We start from the raw sequence: 20,871 nt of genomic DNA, 5'->3' as shown, positions 1-20,871 counted from the left end.
AAAGTGAGGATAATAATCCCAGCCCTGCATACCTCTTAAAGTTTTTCTGAGGAAATAGACTTAAAACACTACAGAATTATGAACTGTTTAATTCAGAACAATGAAAAGGACCACAGAACTCCTTCAGTAATAAATATCATTTCCCATATCAGGCCATTCCATTCTGTGGGAACTGTATTTATCTTTATGTTGAACATGCTTCAACTGTAAAATATTAAGTTTATTAAGATGATAGGATTCAGAATTAAACTGGAATCATAGAGTGTCTAGTCCAGTCCTTTTCATTTTACAGATGAAGAAACTGAGGCCCAGGAGGGAAAGGATTAATCCATAGTCACACAGTTTAATGAGAACTTATTCTAGATTCTTTTATTCAGTACCATGCTTGGTTCATGCAGCTGTCAGAATAATCTTCTTTGAGACAATGTTGTCTAATAAATGGAGTCTTAGATTTAGAATTAGAAAATCCTTACTCTAAAACTTACTACCAAATCAAATCAAAACCTTTCTGAGACTCAATTTTCTTATTTGTAAAGTAGGGATAATAGTACTTCCCTTGCAGGAAGATTGAGAAAATATGTACAAAGAGTTTTACAAACCATGTTAGTTGTTTCTAATTTACATTTCTGACCTTGCCATTCCTCTTACCAAAGCCTCCAATAGCTTCTTATTTCCTCAAAGATAAAATAAAATGTATTTGTTTTATTTATTTATTTGTTTTCCTCAGTTACATTCAAAACAATATTTTTTACATTTGTTTAAAAAAATTTTAGTTCTGGGTTCTCTCCCTTATCCCCATCCACAATTAATAAACTACATATGAAATATTATGCAAAACATTTCCATAAAACATTTCCAAGTTGTAACATTTTTACAGATAAAGGTTCTGATAAAGGCCTCATCTCCAAAACACATAAGAGAATTGACTCTTAATTTATAAGAAATCAATCCTTCTCCATTCAATAAATAGTCAAAGGATATGAACAATTTTCAGATGAAGAAATTGAAATTATTTCTAGTCATATGAAAAGTTGTTCCAAATTATTATTGAAAAGAGGGTATAGGGAGCTGTAGATACAAAAATGTTTGTGGCAGCCCTTTTCATAGTTGCTAGAAACTGGAAATTGAATAGATGCCCATCAATTGGAGAATGGTTGGGTAAATTGTGGTATGGTATGGAATATTATTGTTCTGTAAGAAATGACCAGCAGGATGAATACAGAAAGGCTTGGAGAGACTTAAATGAACTGATGCTGAGTGAAATGAGCAGAACCAGGAGATCATTATACACTTCAACAACAATACTACATGATCATCAGTTCTGATGGACGTGGCCCTCTTCAACAGAGAGGATCCAATCAGTTCCAATTGATCTGTAATGAACAGAACCAGCTACATCCAGAGAAAGAACACTGAGAAATGAGTGGACCACAACATAACATTTATACTCTTTCTGTTGTTTGCTTACATTTTTGTTTTTTCTTCTCAGGTTATTTTTACTCTCTTTCTAAATCCGATCTTTCTTGTGCAACAAGATAACTGTATAAATATGTATACATATATTGTATTTAACATATACTTTAACATATTTAATATGTATGGGACTGCCTGCCATCTAGGGGAGGGGGGGTAGGGGGAATGAGGGGAAAGTTGAAACAGAAGTTTTTGCAAGGGTCAATGTTGAAAAATTATCCATGCATATGCTTTATATATAAAAAGCTATAATTTAAAAAAATAAAAATAAAAAACATTTCCAAGTTGTGAACAAAAACATAACCTCCCACCCTAATGAGAATAAAAACTCTCGAGAAAAACTAAGTTAAAAAAAAGAGAATGTTTCGATCTATATTCAGACATAATCAATTCCTTTCTGGGTATGAATATAGTATTTTTCATCATAACTCATTTAGAGTAGTTGCGAATGATTATACTGCAGAAAATAGCAAAGTCATTTACAGCTGGTTGTCCTAGAACATTGCTATTACTTTGTATACTGTACATTTCACTTTGCCTTGGGTTCATGAAAAACTTATCAAGTCTTTTGTTTGTTTTTGAGAGCAGAAATCTTGCTCATCCTTTCCCATAGAGCAATATTCCATCACAAACAAATACCAACTTATGGAACCATTCCTCAATTGATGGACATCCTCTTAATTTTTTTTTTTTTTTTGCTTTGAGAAGAGAGCTGCTGCTATGAATAAAATATAGTCTTTGGCCAGTATTCACTACCTCTTAGAGCTACTCTGAGATCAAATGAGTAAGTGTGCCATTTGTATGGAAATGCTTTGCCACTTTCAAGGGCTATGTGTATAGGAACTAGTAGTCCTATTATCTCTCCCCAATAGTCACATTTCTGTAAGACAAGTCAGGTGTGTAAAAATGTGATGTACATTTAAGCACTGGGGATGCAAATATACATATGGGTGTACATAAATATGTATGTAAAGATTTTATACACACATAAGCAACAAGAATCATAGTCTGTTCTCAAGAAACTTAGAAAGAAGACAACACATAAAAAAGAACTGACAGCTAATGGGGGGATAGGCAGAGATTAGGAGATGGTATACCCTTAAGATAGTATAGTTTTGAAGTCTGGAAAGTATATAAACTTTCACTACTAGTTGGAACTTTAATTTTTCCTGAGACTGAGTATACCAATGGGTGCATTCAGGTCGTCTGTCATCCCTTGATATTCCCTCCTGCATAATTCCCTGAATTCTTCATTGCTAGGCTGTAGCCTGCTCACGGGCACCATGTGCTTATACCACTGCCCTCTGTGGGCATCCATTTCCTGTGGTGTTCTCTTCTTTTTTATAATATGATGGTTCTCTGGGAGCAGGTTTCTTGGGGAGGTTTTCTGGAGGCAGCCTTAGTTTCAGTTCCAAGTAATAATCACCTCAAATACAGCCAGCTGATAAAATCCAAATGTTTATTTTCTCCTTCAAAGTCTTGTCTCATTCCTTGGGCCTGGTTAGCTCTCTTAGAGGCCTCTCTCCCTCCTTGGTTCCAAGAGTGGAAGAGGAATGAAGTTTTGCCGAGATAGGCCTGTCCCCAAAATGGCTTCATGGTGTGGGGAACTTACCAATGGGAGGAACCTATCATGATAGTTAAGATGCTCAAAAGATGAGGAAGCCTTGAGGGAGGTTCTAAGGTGGGATTGCCGCTATAATTTGGTATTAAAAATATACAGCCAGGAAGAAAATCACATCTGCCAGGTCTGTTTTACCAGAGAATGTAATTCATCTTGGATTCACAATGGCATTTAAAAATTATGAATCTTTTTCCTTACTTTGAATATAAAGTTTCTGTTAGCTACCTTTCTACTATTTATAGTGCCAAGTCACTTTTGGTAGAGAATAGAGAAAAAAAATCTGGTAATAGCTCTGCCTTCTGGAATTTACTGGTTATCATCCTGTCTATGTCAAGTAAAGGTCTCATTCTTTTTGTGATCCTCTCCTTTCCTCCCAATATTTAAAATTTAAAAAAAATTTTGACCTTTATTTTCTCTACTAGTTTCAACTTACTCTAAGCTTTAGCACTGCTGATGTGTAGTCATGTTTCATATATTCAGTCTCATTAATCTACCCTAACTTGCATTTTCTATTCATGTCTTTTAAACATTCGAGGTGGTGAGTTCCATATCAATTTCTGAAGACAACTTCCATTTTCCTCTTCATTTTTACTTGTGTTTTCAGAATTACATTGTTAAAGAGATCTACTGTCTCCTCTTCTAGAACTTTAATTCATTAGATCCTGCCTCTTTTTTCCCTAAACTCTTTCAAATATGCTTTCCCCAAATTTAGGGTACTTATCTGTCCAACTCTATTCAGCCTTCCTCTCCTTTTCTTATCCTTAACTTTAGGAGGAAATGATCACTTTCCTTGAACGGTCCCCATCATTTCTACCCCAGCAATTGTTTTTTCCTTGTTAGTGAAATCAGATCTTGAATAGAACTTCCTCTTGTTAGTTCCTCCATCCTTTTGCAAGATTGAATTATCACCAAGACAGGACAGGAAGTTATATAATCTGCTCTGCTTTTTGGCAGACAGACAGACAGACAAACATGGAGGAAAGGGAAGGAAGGAAAGAATAAATGAACAGATATCTATGTGTGGTCTTCTTGGCTGTAAGACATGAACACATAGCAGTCTTTGGAGAATTGGAAATTGTTAGAATCCTAGTGATAACTCACTGGAATTGGTAGAAACAATGCTTGAGTTTACACCTTTGAGAATTCACACATTGGCTCACACATTGAATTATCACTAAGTTCACAAGTACGGGAGATACACAAAACTTTGTAACTTTGTGAATTCACACCTCCCATAATTCCACTCTCAGAGGAGGAGTCAACTTTTGGGTTCACACCTTTAAGAGATCATATATAAGAAGCTCTTAGAGCTTCAGTGAGTCAGTCAGTCAGTGGAGGAGATTGAGTTGGAGATGAGCTAGAGGCAGAAGCTGGAAGAGCCAAAAGACAAACTGCAAGAGCTCTTGGAACCAAGGAGGGAGAGAGGCCTCTAAGAAAGCTAACCAGGCCCAAGGAAAGAGACAAGACTTTGAAGGAGAAAATAAACATTTGGATTTTATCAGCTGGCTGCATTTGAGGTGATTATTACTTGGAACTGAAACTAAGGCTGCCTCCAGAAAACCTCCCCAAGAAACCTGCTCCTAGAGTACCATCATATTATAAAAAAGAAGAGAACACCACAGGAAATGGATGTCCCACAGAGGGCAGTGGAATAAGCACATGGTGCCTGTGAGCAGGCTACAGCCTAGCAATGAAGAATTCAGGGAATTATGCAGGAGGGATATATCAAGGAATGACAGACAACCTGAATGCACCCATTGGTATACTCAATCTCAGGAGAAATTAAGAAGAACTTCTAGTATGTTGAGTAAGATCCCCTGTAGAAAAGTTATGAGAAGACATGGAAAAGATATGCATAGGATGGACAGGACTAGGTGGGTTTTGCTATCTCTGAACTGTGTATGTCATTTCCCTTCTCTTGAGTTTGGTTTCCTTTTGTAAATGAGGTTAGATTTTTGTAGTATTTAACATCCCACCGAGTCTTTGTTCTTTTCTCCCATAGGAATTACATGCAGCCTCATCTTCATGTACATTTTCTGCACAGACTGTTGGCTGATTTCGGTACTGTATTTCACATGGCTGATCTTTGATTGGAACACCCCAAAGAAAGGTACATAATCCTCAGTCTTGTTATTTATTAGAGAACCTGACTTTTCCCCCCTGAACCACACAGACAGGAAAAATCATTTCCCACAGAATCAGAGTTGAAAGAGACTTGAATTTATCTAGTCCAACCTGTACCTCAGCAGGAATCCCCTCTAAAAGACCCCTGACAAGTCTCTGAACACTTCTGATGATGGTGGTTCACTACTTGAGACACCCCATTTCACTTTTGGACAAGTTGAATTGTGATGAGATAATGTTTTCCTCTTATTTTAAGCTGAAATCTTTCTATAACTTTCCCTATTATCTTCAGTTGTGCTCTTTAGGGCCAAGCAGAACAAGTTGCTCTTTCCTTGATGTTCTATTGTTTCAAATTATTATTCTAACTGTCCCCAAGTCTTCACTTCCTTAAGAGGCTATACACTTTCAATTGTCAAGCCAGTCCTTCTACTGCCCAGACTCCAACCCTCTTGCCCTGCAGAGACAAGATGACCAGGTCAGAACTCAAGCTACTAGGTGAAATATCTCTAGGGTCTCCAAGGCCTTTTGTTTATATGCCTCTCCTGTGCCCCATCATCTGGTCTCCGTGCTTGCCCTCAACTTCGTAACATGGGTTATCCTCCTCTTCCTAAAGGTGGCCGGAGATCAAAGTGGGTGAGAAATTGGGCAGTGTGGCGGTATTTCCGAGATTATTTTCCCATCCGGGTAAGTGCCTTTAAATCTAGTAAACATTTGTTTTTCCTATCCTTGTATTCTTGAATAATGGGGAACTCCTTAGGGCCTTAATGTTCACTGAGGTCTCTTATTGATAAGACACCAGGGGAGAGACAGGCTCCCTTTCCTCATGGAGTTCCCTGCCTTAGTGTAGTAGACACTTCTAGCAGATCGCATCATATGTACCAAATATCTAAGTGGCTCTGAGGTCTCCATCAGGGAGGGCAAGGGGCAGGATCACATCTGAACAGAGGGGATTAAAGACAGCTTCCTGAGGAAGGTGGCAAGTGAGTTTGGCCCAAAAGAGTGGGAGAGAAGTCAGTAGGTGATGGAATTGTTGAGGGAGGCCATTGCAGGTATGACAAGAGGCTGCCAAGGAAAGGCCAAAGGAAATATAGTTCAGGAATTGTAGAATGAAAGGAACATTAGATTTTGAGTCAGAAGACCTCAGTTTGGATCCAAGCTCCAAGAGCTGCTGTGACACTTTGCATAATGCACTTTCCCTCCTCTTAGTTTCAGTTTCCCCCCTTTGTCTCCTACAAAACGAAGAAGCCGAATTAGGCAATCTTTAAGGTCCCTTTATAGCCTAAAGCCCTAAGGATAGAAAATAGTCCAGTATGTCCTTAAATACCCAGCAAAATCATTCAATTAAGTGTCCAGAGTGAGGTTGTGGGGAATGGCAAATGAACTTCCTGGCTCAGGAGATTCCCAAAAGACAATAGTTACAGAACAGGTGCTAACTTGTCTTTGGTTCAGGGTGTGCATCAAGGGAGAGTTCCCTTATGCCAGTGAAATCACAGAGCCGGTTTAAAAAAAAAAAAAGGCCCTATTAATGAGGAGAGACCATTGAGGTGGAGCAGTTGAAGACTCAATGTTAGATTCAGAACCACCTGGGTTTGGGCCTACCTTGTGACTGTGGGCCTTTGGACAAGTCACTTGCCCAGCAACTAGAAGAAGAAGAGGACTAGTGGACTGAGAGATGAACCTAGCCTTAGGAAGGTTTGGATCCAGTCTCCCCTCCCCAGTCAGACACTTGGCCAATGTCAGGTGTTTTTCTCTCTCTGTTGGAGCAGTTTCTCAGCTTCAAGATTTACCAAGGTCACCAACAACACTATAATATGAGCAGTACACATATTTTTGTCACTGAGACCAAATGAAGTCAAAATAATTTGCCTCCAAAATGGCTAGCAAGTATGGAGCTCACAGTTAAACCCGGTATCTGCTATACTATATCAGATTGTCTTCTAAGAGATTAATTGTTACTTTATCCAAAAGGATATTCTCCTTTAAAAAGCACACCAATTCCCTCAAAGGGATGTGAAGTTGGGGTCCCCCTTCCCACCTCCTGGAGTTCCTCACTGGGGATCTGGCAAGGTGCCCTGTACCCTTTCAGGCAGGGCTAATTGTCTTGTCCCCACAGGCCACTGGGACAGTTCTGGGCCTCCAGCCTCGCCATGGCAATGGCAGCTGAAGTTTCCTTCCCTCCTGGCCAGAGCAGAGTGTGGTGTGGGATATGAGGAGGGAGCCCAGTGGTCCCTTTTGATAGGCTGGTTTCTGGCTCTGGTTTCCTGCTGGGCTCTTATGGAGGCCCGGAGCTGCTTTTCTTTCATGTGCCCAGTTTGTCCCCTGCTCTCAGTGTAAATGGTCCAGTATTTTGGGGGCAGAACTGGGACATTCATAGGAAGTCCAATGTTCATCAGCCTTTTAAAGTTTGGAAGGTTCATCCTTTGTCAGAAGAGCTGGGGTAGCTTCCTCTGAGATTTTGGGGCTTGGTTGTTGATGCTGGTTCTTCTCAGGCTCACCTGCCATTTAATACTGACTCTGAACTAGCTTGTTACTATTCGTAACCTATCCCAACCCCACAAGAAAACTCCCCACCAAATCTCATGTTCTTCTAGTAATGTCATTCCACCCAACAGACTAAAATTGTTTTGTTGCTTCCAAATGGGTTAAGTACTTTTCATCCCAATTTAATGCCTTCAGTTAATTCAGAAAGGTATTTTCATCTGATAAAAGTGCTAGCTTTAAGTGCTAGAATACAGCATGTGGACAACTGGAGAGTTCAGTCATTTCAGTCCAATTCTGTGGCCTCATCTGGGGTTTTCTTGTCAAAGATACTGGAGTCCATTTTACAGATGAGGAAACCGACAGGGTGAACTGACAAGACTTGTCCAGGGTCCTATAACTAAATCTGAGAGTAAGGATTTGAACTTGAATATTTATTCTGACTCAAAGATATCAAGACTCTTTTGTCATAGATTGAGCTTTGACTGCTGAGCATCTGGGTTGTGTGCCCAACCAGAGATAAGGGCAGATAGAAGGGACACTCACATCTCCATAAAGAGCTCATAGTCTAGTTTAGGGAAACAGCCGTTCTTGTATGCCGGACAGTGTGTGACAGGAGTGAAAGGTTCAGGTAGTAAGTGCCGTAAGAATCCTAAGAAAGAGTTGTGGGAAAGGAGGGACTTTTGCAGCATATATAGGATTTGGATGGGAAGAAAGGGAAAGACATCCTTGGCCAGGTCATTTTACCCGACTGTAAGCTTGGTATTTCCTCTAGCATAATTTATATGGGGCTTCAAGATTTACCAAGGTCACCAACAACACTATGATATGAGCAGTACACATATTTTTGTCACTGAGACCAAGTGAAGTCAAAATAATTTGCCTCCAAAATGGCTAGAAAGTATGGAGCTCACAGTTAAACCCAGTATCTGCTATACTATATCAGATTGTCTTCCAAGAGATTGTTACTTTATCCAAAAGGATATTCTCCTTTAAAAAGAGCAGATTTCCCTCAACCTAATTAACACTAGGGTTCAATATTACATGTAACTTTCCAAAAATTGTATAAAGTAAAATCCAACTCTGTGTTCTTTGATCAGTTCATTACTTGAAAAACAGAGTGAAGGTTTGAGACTCTTAGATCAGTCAGGTTCAGAATTAACTGAATGAAGTGTGAACCTTGCAATGGCATTTGTGACCATTTGGGATAGTGAGTGGCCTTTGGTTCGCTGCTCCCCCGTTCTGGGATCCTGAGGTGCACTTAGTTCCTTGCTGACAAGAAGTGGAAATGGCCTTCAGATAAGTCGCGCTCTGTGGGTTGTGAAAACGGCAGGCTTTCCTGGATATGAAGCAGGACTTGAGGTGGGTGGCCTCTGGAGAGTAGCTAATGGCCCAGGACCTCTGGGTGTGGATAGCTTAGATCCCGCTTGTCTTCCAGTTCCATGGCACTGAGAACGCAGGCAGGAGGGCACTTGAAAATAATAATGACTGTCAGAGCTAGAAGTTCATCAGATTTTAGGGCTTCAAAAGGACTTTAAAAATCATTCAGTACAGTCTCCTTAATTTTGTAGATGAGGAAACTTAGGAAATTCACCCCAAGTCCCACCACATGGGACTCAAATGGAGGTCCTCGGACTCCAAGCTGAGTAGTGTTTCTACTCTGCCAGGAGGACACATAAGAACTTAATGCTTACAACTGCCTGTCTGGCAATTGGATGAGTCACCTTACTCCCAGCTTCAGTTTTACCATCTGTGAAATGAAGCTGATAATTCTTGTTCTACTCTGCTCCTATACTGCTCCCACTTCCGCAGGCATTGGGAGACCTGAATGTCAATCTGGTTTCAGACTCTTATTCACTGTGCTACCTTGGGCAGATCATTTTACTTCTGTTTGCCTCAGTTTCCTCATCTGTAAAATGGAAATGATAATCACAACTACCTGGTTTTGAGGTTCAAATGAGAATAAAGTTCTTTAAACACTTTTCAGACTTTAAAAAACAACTATATAAATGTTCAATGTTATTATTGCTTTGAGGAGCCAATGACATAATAGATGTAAAGAGCTTTGTTAACCTTCAAACATTATAGAAATGTCAGCTTTTGCTAATGTTATTTCATGGGTCTTTGTGACCAAAAATTTCACTGTTTTTCAGCAAACCCTATTTGATAAAACTCTTTCCAAGCTTAGCTAGTGTAATCCTTGGATGACAGTCCATCTCCAGATTCATACTCAAAGCCTTTCCAGGTTGGTAGGACTTAGCAGAGCTTATGCCTTACTGGCTTAGTCTTCTTAGGAAACAGGGGTACTGTTAGGACACATGAGGCATTTGAGCATTGTTTTTCCTGGGGAAAGGGGAGCTTAGGAGCTAGGAATAGAACTTAAGTTCCTACCTTCACCTCTGAGCTCAGTGAAAACTTTTTTGTTGTTGTTTTCAACTCATCCCAGTCAAACAGTAGAATGTCCTTTCCTTGGATACATGGCTTTCCAAGCCAAGATCCAGGAAATCCCAGGCTCTGGACCTTGTTTTTGCCAAGTACCCATTTAAAAATAAACATCACTTCTCCCACCCGTGAAGTGCTGCTTGTCCTCCAGGCAAGTGACAGGGCTTTGAGATTTTAAAGGGGCTGACGTTGGTTGTCATTGTCCATATTTGGGACTCTGTCCCTTCCCCTTTACATGATTAAAAAATAAAACTCCTGGCCTTTGTCCCTGGCAAGGGCCAGGTAAGATCTGTGGGAGTGGATGCTTTGGGGGATGGGACCTGGAAGGGGCACGTGAGAGGCACAGAGCAGTCAGTGGCATATGATTTTCCTCAAAGTATCTGCCTTATCTGGGGGGTGGGGGAATGGGGCATGATGGAATGACCAATGATGGTGTCTCCCGTCAGGTCAGAGCAGTCTCAGATATAGCTGGGTTAGTCTTGTTTATCATTCTCCACAGCAGGGGGATGGGAGGTCAGCTCTAGGACTTTGGGTCCTGGCATGTTTTGTTTTCTCTAGTCTGGGCTGGCACAAGGAACTGGTCCTGGCTTCTCCCTCTCCTAAAGGCCTGTTGGGGACTCTAATAATAATGCTTATATTGCACCTTTTGATTTAAAAGGTTTTTTTTCATATATTATCTCAACCAAAAGGCTACAAAGTAGAAAGAATGTTAAACTTAGAGAACATTTTCTCTAAGATCCTTCCCAGCTTAAAACCTGCAAACCTGTAACTTGAAGTTCAGGATACAAGGAGGTTCAAATTCTAATCTCCTCACTTATTAGCTACATGACCATGCACAAATCACTTAATCATTCTGATTCTATTATCTTAAAAGGTTGTTGTAAATAAAGATCTCATATAAACTTTTGTTGGCTTAGGAGAAAAGAAAAAGGGATAGACAGAAATGATTAATCTATTTATTAAAATATTTTATAAGCATTAACTTCATAATTATTATTGGTATTGATATATTCAAAAACTCAGCCTGTGACTGAAAGAGAAAACAAAGGTACATAAGGACAAGTGGTTGTTCTGTGTTGCCCTTGTGATCAGAATCAGAATGAGTATAGGTTAAAGTTATTAGGAACCAGAACTTAACAGCATTCAGAAAAGGTATCTAACAATATATAACATGTTCCCTAGAAACAGCTTAATATCACTAGAGATTTTCAAGCATGGATCCCAACTGTGTATCATATTGTGAAGGGTGAGAATAGGACTAAATGCTTTCCAGGTATCCTTTCCAGCTCTGAGATTCTATTATATCTTTCCCTTTCCCCCTGACTCTTTATCCCAGCTGGTGAAGACTCACAACTTGCTAACAACCCGGAATTACATCTTTGGTTATCACCCACATGGTATCATGGGCCTGGGCGCCTTCTGCAACTTCAGCACTGAGGCCACAGAGGTTGGAAAGAAATTTCCTGGCATCCGGCCTTATCTGGCAACTTTAGCTGGGAACTTCAGAGTCCCTGTGTTAAGAGAATACTTAATGTCTGGAGGTAAGAAAACAGAAGAGTAATGCATCCTTCCCACATCCTTGCAAGAGCACCTCAACAGTTTCAACCTCTGCTTTTTCTCTATCTATACCTGCTAAGTCCTCTCGAGGGACAGGGTGTCCTTGGTGTGTTCCTTGGTTCCATCTTCCCAAGTCAAGAATGAGCCTTCTGCTGACCAAGTTCCTTCATCCTTCCTATTTGTAAAATCAGATAATAAGATTACAGGATCCCTGAGGTCCTTTTTTCTCTTAAGAATTCTGTTTAAGGAGCCATTGTCTGGGATTTTTCCCTGTCCCAAGCCTATTGCTATCTTGGGCCTGGTCTTAAAGAGCAACATTGTACAAGGAAAAGAAGGGGATGGGATTTGGAATCATGGGACCAAGGGCCAAATCCCAGCTCTTCCATTGGCTGATTTGTGTTCTTAGACAAGCTACTTTCCCCTCAAGGCTTCAGTTTCTTTATTTGTAAAACTAAAGTTTTGAATTCAGTGACTTCTAATTACAGCCCATTCTAGGTCATCTATGATCTTCCCAATTATGTCTTCTGGTTCCTGACTTCTAGTCCCAACCAAAACCCTACCTTCTATGGATTTCCTGATTCCCCCTTAATTCTAATGCCTTTTCTGGTAATTACTTTTTAAAAAAATTTTTAATTTTTAATTTTTTTGCTGAGGCAACTGGGGTTAAGTGACTTGCCCCAGGTCACACCACCAGGAAGTGTTGTGTCTGAAACTAGATTTGAACTCAGGTTCTTCTGACTTCAGGGCTGGTGCTCTATCCACTGTACCACCTAGCTGCCCCCTGTTAATCATCTTTTAAAAAAGAATGTTATTTTATTTTTTCTCAATTTTAACAATTTTTCACATTCATTTTTAATAATTTGAGTTCCAAATTCTTTTTCTCCCTCCCCACTCCTAAAAAAGCAAGCATTTTGAGTTAGATTATATATGTACAGTCATGTGACATTTCCATATTAGCCTTGTCGCAAAGAACACCGACACCCCCCCCCAGAAAACTCCCCATTTTCTGTCAATTTCCAATTTATCCCACATATTACTTGTTTGTACCTAGTTATTTGCATGTTATCTTCCTCATTAGACTGTGAGCTCCTTAAATGCTCAAACTGTCCTTTATCTTTCTTTGCATCACCGGAGCCTAGCACTGTGTTCTGGCACATAGTAGGCATTTAATAAATATTTACTTAATGACTTACATTGTGGTAGTGCATCAAGCTTTATAAAATACTTAACTGATAACAATCCTGTGAAAGAAGTAGCATAATAGTAATAACGATCTCCATTTTATAGACAAGGAAACTGAAGCTCAGAAGTTAAGTGACTTATCTCACAGTTAACCCATGTTAGAGCTGGAACTAGTCCTCAGATCTTCTGACCTAAAACTTAGTGTTCTTCTAATTTGTTTAGTTGATTCTCAAAGGACAGTGGCCCATCTGTGTTTTGCCTCTGGGGGGTCTCATCTCAGAGTTTTCTTTCTTAACTCCTTTGTTTAAGAAAAACATCCAGGATAATCCTCTGTCCATCCCCTTCTCTAATTGAGAGACTCAGGCCTGTGCTTTCTCAGTTTCTGCCTATCTGGCCCAAAAAGGTCATCATGAGATATGCTGGAAATCAATACATAGTTGCTTGTGCAAAGAGTCCAATTGGGCCCTTTGGGAGAGAGGTTCCCTGGATTTAGATAAGATATAGTCGTTGCCCTCGTGGAATCTGGTCTTACAAGGAAAATGCAGACATGGGCAGAAACAATGCCACACTTTTACATAATTACAGTGTTCCAGGAAGGGGCAAACCAACTGTTACATGAGGGCCATGGAGTTGATAAGGCCATTGCTTGAATTTATGGAGCAAAAAAGATTGGATAAAAAAAAAAAAAAAACTAAAGAATTGTCATTGTCCAGCATCCAAGAATCTTCCCAACAAGCCTGTAAGACCTTAGAGGCTAGTACAGTTTCTAGACTAAATAGCCTCAGTTGTTACATGATCCTCATTTCCACAAAGCCCCATCATCTTGGAAGAACCAGTACATCCTTTCTCAAAATTTTTCCTAGCATTTGCCAAACTAATATAGCCATTGAACACTTTGGGTAATAGAACATATTGTTGGAACCCATAGGTAGTTTTCTTATTTAGGGTAATGAAAGGATTTTGAAGATTTGAAGTTATTCCCAAGATAGAGAACTAGGAACATTTGTGATTAAAATTTTTTTCCACTGATGCCCTCTTTTGCTGTCTCATCTTAATGTGAAGGTGACCCTGGAGACTCAGATGTTTAGAATACCAGTCTGAAAAGGCCTTCCTTCACTTTGGTCCTGGTGCCAGACTCTGTCAGTTTATTCCAGGCCTTTTAACAGTTCAGAGCAACTCTTTACAGAGCATTAAATCTTTCAGCTCTAGCAACTTAAAGACACCACATCCCAATTGTAGTGTCATTGCCATCTGCGCCAGTGGAGAAAGGACCTGTGCCAGGGAAAGTACAGATTCTTGAAGTCTTAAGATGTCTTAGTTAAAAAAAATGAATCGCATATTTTGGAACATGTATAATTCCATATTCCAGATGGGGAAAATGTCACTATTAAAAAGATTTTCACATCATTTGGAACATCAGGGATCCTTCACAAACATGGTTCCTTCTTTTTATGACGCTATGGTTGTAAAACAAGTGAGATGTGATTGACCCCATTATAACTATGCTGCATAGGTCATTTGGCCTTTCTGGTCTAAAGTTTTCTCTCTTCTAAAATGGGGATACTAATATCTGCCCTGCCTGCCCCATAGTGATAGTTGTGATATTCAAATGAGATCTTTAATATTTTCAAAACACTTTCAATATAAGTCATAGTACAATAAATTTAGAACTGAATTGAAGCAAAGAAGTGACTTCAGTCAGTATACCAAAGTTATTAAATAACCCACCACATATCAGGCACTGCGATTACAAAAACAAAAATGAAATGCCTCTTGTCCTCAAGTAGCTTATATTCTATCTCTTATCAATGGAGAGAATAAGCACACATACAAAACATTATCAAAATAAATTCAATGTAATATTTTACTGAGATCACTTAGGCTCTAAGTAACAAAACTGGGAGATGAGACCCGAATTTTCTAAAATCAAGATCCATTTGGAGGTCTAAGAGACTACAGAGAGAAACCTGGATGACTATGTGGGGGATGTTGTAGAGGGAGCTTCTGTTCAGCCTCCCAGGTCCCTCTGAATTCTTGGAGAGAGAATGAAAGAAACTCCAGATTTGGAGTAAAGGAGCCAGATTTGAATTCTGACTCTGCTGCTTATTTACAGTATGACGTGGATGAGCCTTGCTTTTCATATCTAAATCTGAGCGAGTTGGATTTGCTGGAGAAATGGAAAGCCCCTTTCAGATCCCTAAATTTCAAATGAGTCATTTTGTGGTTTGTGATTCTTGTTGTGATGCTGCCCCCTGATGGAATTTTGAAGCCATCACCATAGTTGTCAGCTAACCTTTCCTCACCTCTGAAACTGCTCAGTGGCTGTGGTCCTTAATGAGATTCAGCAGAGGGATCAAGTTATAGCTCTTCTACTACCCCAGAAAAATGCACTTAGGCCCATAGCTTATCGTGTGCATACATAACTCAATATAGTCATGTCTACCTGCTAAGCCATGTGAATGTGGCCTAGTCATTTGTTGATGCATTTTTGTTCCTTCATCTGTAAAATGAAAAAATTTATTATATATGAGACAAAGTTTATAATTTTATATGTATGTCTGTATAAATGATATAAAATTGTGAAGTTTTACATATATAAAATATATATGTATATGTCTTCATATACATATATATGTGTATACAAACACGTACATACATACCTGCCTCATGGTTGCAATGAAGAAAGCTCTTTATAAACTCTAAACTGCTAGAAAAATTATCATCACCATTATTATATGATGAAATGTGGCATGGTTTTGGAATCAGGAAGAGCTGGGTTCAGGTCCTACCCTTGGTATATAGTAGCTGTGTAACCCACTGTGGAAGAGTCACTTATTCTGTTTGTATCTCGAAGAACTCTTAAACTTTAGAAGATCTTGAATCCATGGGGAAGGAGTTTCTACATGAGGGATTTGTTGTTGCCCTGATGAATCACAGGTCTAAACAAAAAAAAAAAATAATTATACTGATGCCTTCTTAGTGGTACTAACGATTAAGACAATGCTTTCCTTTGGACTCTGCTTCTCTGTAAAAGTGTGAGAATAAGGAGCTTAAATGTAGACTATAGGTAGGCTTCCCAGGCATTCTTCCCCAGAGCCAGCAGCCCAGGAAGCCTGACTTCCTCACAGGTGCCTCTCTTCTGCCCCAGGTATCTGCCCTGTCAATCGTGACACCATAGACTATCTGCTTTCCAAGAATGGGAGTGGCAATGCTATCATCATCGTGGTGGGGGGTGCTGCTGAGTCCTTGAATTCCACACCAGGAAAGAATGCTGTCACTCTGAAGAACCGGAAGGGCTTTGTGAAGCTGGCCCTGAGGCATGGGTGAGCCGGCTGGGGAGGAAGGGCCATGGGGCCAGGGCCAGGTTGGGCTTCTGTTGGCACCCTGTGGTCAAAAGAACCTGCCCAGAAAGTTAGGGGATATATCCCCTTAGCTGTGGGAAATCTGTTTTCTAGCTAGAGCTAGACCTGCTGAGGCCCCCTGTAGTTCTGATGTGCTGTAATTCCTTTGCTCCTTGGTAGTCCCTTCAGTTTTCTTATAAGTTTTTTTTTAATAAGTTTTACAAATATACTTCAGATTACTTCAGTTTTACAAATATAAAATTGAGCCTCAGAAAAAAAGGACCATAACTTGTCAGAGCTGGAAAGCCTTTGCTTAGTATATGAAATGAGTGTCTGAGCTAGAAGAAACCAGAGATAATGTCATTCACGCACTCTTTTATAAGGGTGTGGGGAGAAGTGGTGGTGACATGTCCAAGGTCACTCGTTTTTTCATTTTATTATGAGATGGATTTTGAAGGCATGACAAAGACTTGAAAGTTTCTTAAACTGTGCTTTCTTTCCCTGTAGGGCTGACTTGGTTCCCATCTATTCCTTTGGAGAGAATGAAGTTTACAAGCAAATAATCTTTGAAGAAGGTTCTTGGGGCCGATGGGTCCAGAAGAAGTTCCAGAAATACATTGGCTTTGCTCCCTGCCTTTTCCACGGTCGGGGCTTCTTCTCCTCCAACACGTGGGGCCTAGTGCCGTACTCTAAGCCCATCACCACAGTTGGTAAGTAGGGTTGAAGACAGGACAGGGTTGGGGATGGAGGATAGCCATTCAAGTAGATCTTGAAGAGCCAGCAGAATAAGTTTCAAAACCTCTTTTGTCAAGGACCGTGAGTAGGGTTGGCTTCCCTAGAATTTAATCACAAAGCAGAAGGTAGTGTGCTGACACAGCCTGGAATTTATAATCACAAGTCCTGGGTTGAAATCCTGCCTCTGCTACTTACTAGTTGGTGGCTTATAGAAAATCATTTGAGTGTCTATGAGCCTTGTTTCCTCATTTGTAAAATGAAGATTTATAAAAAAAAAATAATAAGGATGGCGACCCTGGAGTTGTAGGACCTGGGTTCAAACCCAAACTCTGACACTTACTACCTGTGTGACTTTGGGCAAGCTCTTTAAGCCTTCCTGTATCAGTTTTTTTTTTATCTGAATAATTGGACAAAATAACCCCTCAAGTATGCTTTCCATGCTGCCTTTGCACAGCTTTCTTTTCAGGGTTGTAGAGGAAATTCTTTATAGACCACTATAACAATGTAAAGGTAAAGGGAAAAAAATCAGACTGAATAGGGCTGAGGTCGACTCACTCAGTGACTCTCGGCCCAGCTTCTTGAAAACAGGAGCAGAGTGGAGCCTGAAGCTGAATGTGGAGCAATAAAAGAAATCAAGCATTTACTGGGGTCAAGCTTTGTACTAAGCACTGGGAAGGCAAAGGCCCCTGGAAGAGAACATGTCTGGTACCACTGAGGAGAGGAAGGGAGGGAGGGAGAACAAGGAATGAGAAAAAGACAGCTACAACTGGGGCCCTCTGCAGATCCATTGTTATACATATCATCCAAATTGGATAAAGCCCTTCACTGGATCTCATTTTATAGCCTCTTTTTAAAAAACCACAGGCTCCTTTAATAGGCCTTCCACAATCTGGTTGCAGCTCATCTTTAGTTCAGCCTTCTTGGTGCACTCTACAGTCCAGCCAGACTGGACCATTAGCTGTTTTCCAAACCCTTCCAGACACCCCCATCCTCTGGATACTTTGGTATCCTGGAATTTACTGCCTCCTCTTTTCTGTCTACTGAAATCCTTTTATTTCAAAGATCAGTGACAAAGTTGAAAGTGCATTACTGGAAAATCAGGAATCCCGGTGTCTATTCCCACTTCTCATAGTGGTGTATAAAGTGATTTTCCTTTTCTGGGCTTCAATTTTCTTTTCTGCAAAACAGGTAATTTGCACATAACAGTCATATATGAACCAAATGGTAGTAGAAGTATTTTCCTTGTTTTATGTAGTTGGAGGGAGAGCACTTAATCTCAAAGAAGAGGGGCTTGTGATATAGTTATGGTCACATAGCCAATATGTATATGACATGCAGGACTTTTTTTGTGTGCCATAGTTTCTCCACCAAAAAAATTGGTGAGCCCAGGACTCAACATCATGTCTTCTAACTCCAAGACTGATGTTCTTTTTATTAGAGTACAAAACTTCTCCAGTTCTGACATCACATAATGAAAAAAAAACATTGAACAAGAATAAGGATACCTGAGACTGAGTGTTCAACTTCCACTTTTCTAGCTGTGTTGTCTTCATTTTTATAATTTGTACAACAAATAATAGTTGTCTATTATGTGGAACGTTCTTTAGGAAACATTCTAAAAGTAACAACTCACATACCTTTAGTGCTTTAAGATACACAAAAGGTTTTCCTCCCTGTAACCACAAGGATTCTTAGTTTTTCTCCACAGATGAAGAAATTGCGGTTGAGAGGTAAAGGGACTTAAGGGCAGGATTTGAAATTGGATTGTAAATTAGCACCAGAAAAGGATCTTTATAAGAAATCAGATGCAATCCTTCATTTGCGCCTCAGGTCTTTTGACTGCAAAATGGAAGCTTTTTCCTCTTCCCTTTTTTTGTGGTTGCTGGTATTAAAAGAAATCAATGTTGGGGTTCAGGAGCTGTGGGAGGGAGATGGCAGGAGCAAAGCTTCTAACAAGATATCTGATAACATCTTTCTCTTGACAGTGGGTGAACCCATCACTATCCCCAAACTAGAGCACCCAAGCCAGAAGGACATCGACCTATACCATGGCATGTACATGGAGTCCCTGGTGAAACTTTTTGACAAGCACAAAACTAAGTTTGGTCTTCCTGAGACAGAAGTTCTGGAAGTGAACTGAGTGGACTAGGCTGGTGGCAGGCAGCCAGTGGCCTCCCCTTTGGGGGAAGAGTCAACCTCAAATCATTTTTCTACCAAGTTCTCAAGTGCTTTTTGTTCTGTAAATTTGGAAGCCTCATGGGTGTCTGTGGGTTATTTTAAAAAAAAATTATAATAACAAAATAATAATTTTGTTAAAATATTACAATCTTAGGTCTTTTTTAAGGAGAAAAGTGAATGTATCCAAACTCTGTTGCTGCTTCTAGTCCATCCCACTCTGAAGAGCTGAATTTTTTCCTGGTTTCTCCCTGTATTTCTCAACCTGATCCTTCCATCATCAACCCCTCCCCCCCCCCCCAAAAAAAAAAGTGACCTTCCTATTATGAGGAAGAGACCAGGACTGTATTTTGAAAATATCCTGGATATGAAATTAGAGGAAGCTGGATTCAAATCCAAGCTCTGCAGTTTACTTCCAGTCTTTTCTTGGGTAAGTCCCATGTTGAGTAAAATCATTTTCCTCATCAATTAAAATGAAGGGGTTAGAAATCCAGCTTCTTTTCTAGCCTGAGGCTCTTATTCTATAAAACTTCACCCTTAAACCTAGGAAAAAATTCCTACCACATTATTTTTATCCTGTCCCCAGCCCTAGAGTATACACATTAATGTAAAATTGTCCCCTAACAACATATGAAAGTCCCTGCTATTGTCTGATCCTAAATCAAGGAAAGTGATGACCCTCTAATGCAGTCCAGATGCCACTGACCCTGAACTATACTGAACAGGTGGGGTGGATCTTTGTATAATTTTATTAAACAATGAACTATCTTCCAAAGCTAGAGATGGTAATGTGTTGGAGAGGAAGTTAAAGGTGTTATCTCTCTCCTTGTCAGTTTGGGGGAGTGGGACAGGAACGGGCCTGAAAACTACTTTCTCCTTTTCAAGATTTTTTGCATAGTCCTCACCTTCCCTCCCTCCCCAACCCTTTCTTTCACATAGACTGGTGGAAAACATACCCCATTAATGCTGTTGTCTCCTTCCCATCTCACATTCCCTTTTGCTAAATATTTCTCTTTCAACTCTGAATGTCACAGGGAGTGAGGCCTGGCACAAAATGCTCCTAACTTACTGCCTGGGGGGAGAAGGGGACCCTGGCCTTGTCATTCCATAGTTTCCATTTCATTAAGCCGAAGATAGGAACAGAAATATAATATTGGGGTTCATAAAGTCCTCCTTGGGCTGGAGAAATGCAGGTCATTTCCATAATAGGAGAATGACCCATGTGGCCTGAGTTGAAAAGATCATGAAAGGAAGTTGAAGATGTGGATGAGAGGCTCCAGGTAGAACTGACTCCTGGGGCCAAGCCATGCCATTGATGACAGCAGAAGGGGACAGCCCCTCTCCCATTTGTGTCTGAAGAGAGTGTTTCTCCATTCCGGCCTGGCATGTAGTGCCATTTACCTGAAGGCCAACTGTCCAGAGTGACCCCAGACCTCACATTTGTGTCATTAGCCACCTGTGTGATCTTGGGACTTCTTGGGTCTCATTTTCCTGCTATAAAACGAGGACTATGGACTATTTAACATTGAAGTTCTCTTCCAGCATCAGTCGCTATGGTCCTCTCATCCATGTGCCTTTGCAGAGCGGGGGGACCAGAGATGCCTTCTCACTTCCCAGCACCTTATGGCAAAATGAGCCTATAGTATGTATATGTTCTCTCTTCATATTTCTCAAATCATTGTACCATATCAGAACATTTTGTACAATTTATAGGAATAAACTTTGGTTGGGATTAGTGTCTTG

General features: G+C 40.1%; 1 protein-coding gene across 2 annotated transcripts in view; it reads left to right on the top strand.

Annotated features, from left to right (window-relative positions):
• DGAT2 (diacylglycerol O-acyltransferase 2) overlaps positions 1–20,871 on the top strand; it is a 54,040-nt gene extending 33,169 nt beyond the window's left edge. For both annotated transcript variants that reach the window (XM_051987078.1, XM_051987079.1), the window contains exons 3-8: positions 5,097–5,204; positions 5,832–5,902; positions 11,475–11,679; positions 16,026–16,200; positions 16,726–16,928; positions 18,939–20,871. In XM_051987078.1, coding sequence (XP_051843038.1) covers positions 5,097–5,204; positions 5,832–5,902; positions 11,475–11,679; positions 16,026–16,200; positions 16,726–16,928; positions 18,939–19,093 — 917 coding nt within the window. In that variant the 3' untranslated portion in view covers positions 19,094–20,871. The remainder of the gene's footprint in view (positions 1–5,096; positions 5,205–5,831; positions 5,903–11,474; positions 11,680–16,025; positions 16,201–16,725; positions 16,929–18,938) is intronic.

This window comes from Antechinus flavipes, chromosome 3 (assembly GCF_016432865.1).
Source record: "Antechinus flavipes isolate AdamAnt ecotype Samford, QLD, Australia chromosome 3, AdamAnt_v2, whole genome shotgun sequence".
NCBI classification, from domain to species: Eukaryota; Metazoa; Chordata; class Mammalia; order Dasyuromorphia; family Dasyuridae; genus Antechinus; species Antechinus flavipes.
Note: the sequence above shows the minus strand (reverse complement) of the source record. Positions and strands in the feature narration are given on the sequence as shown.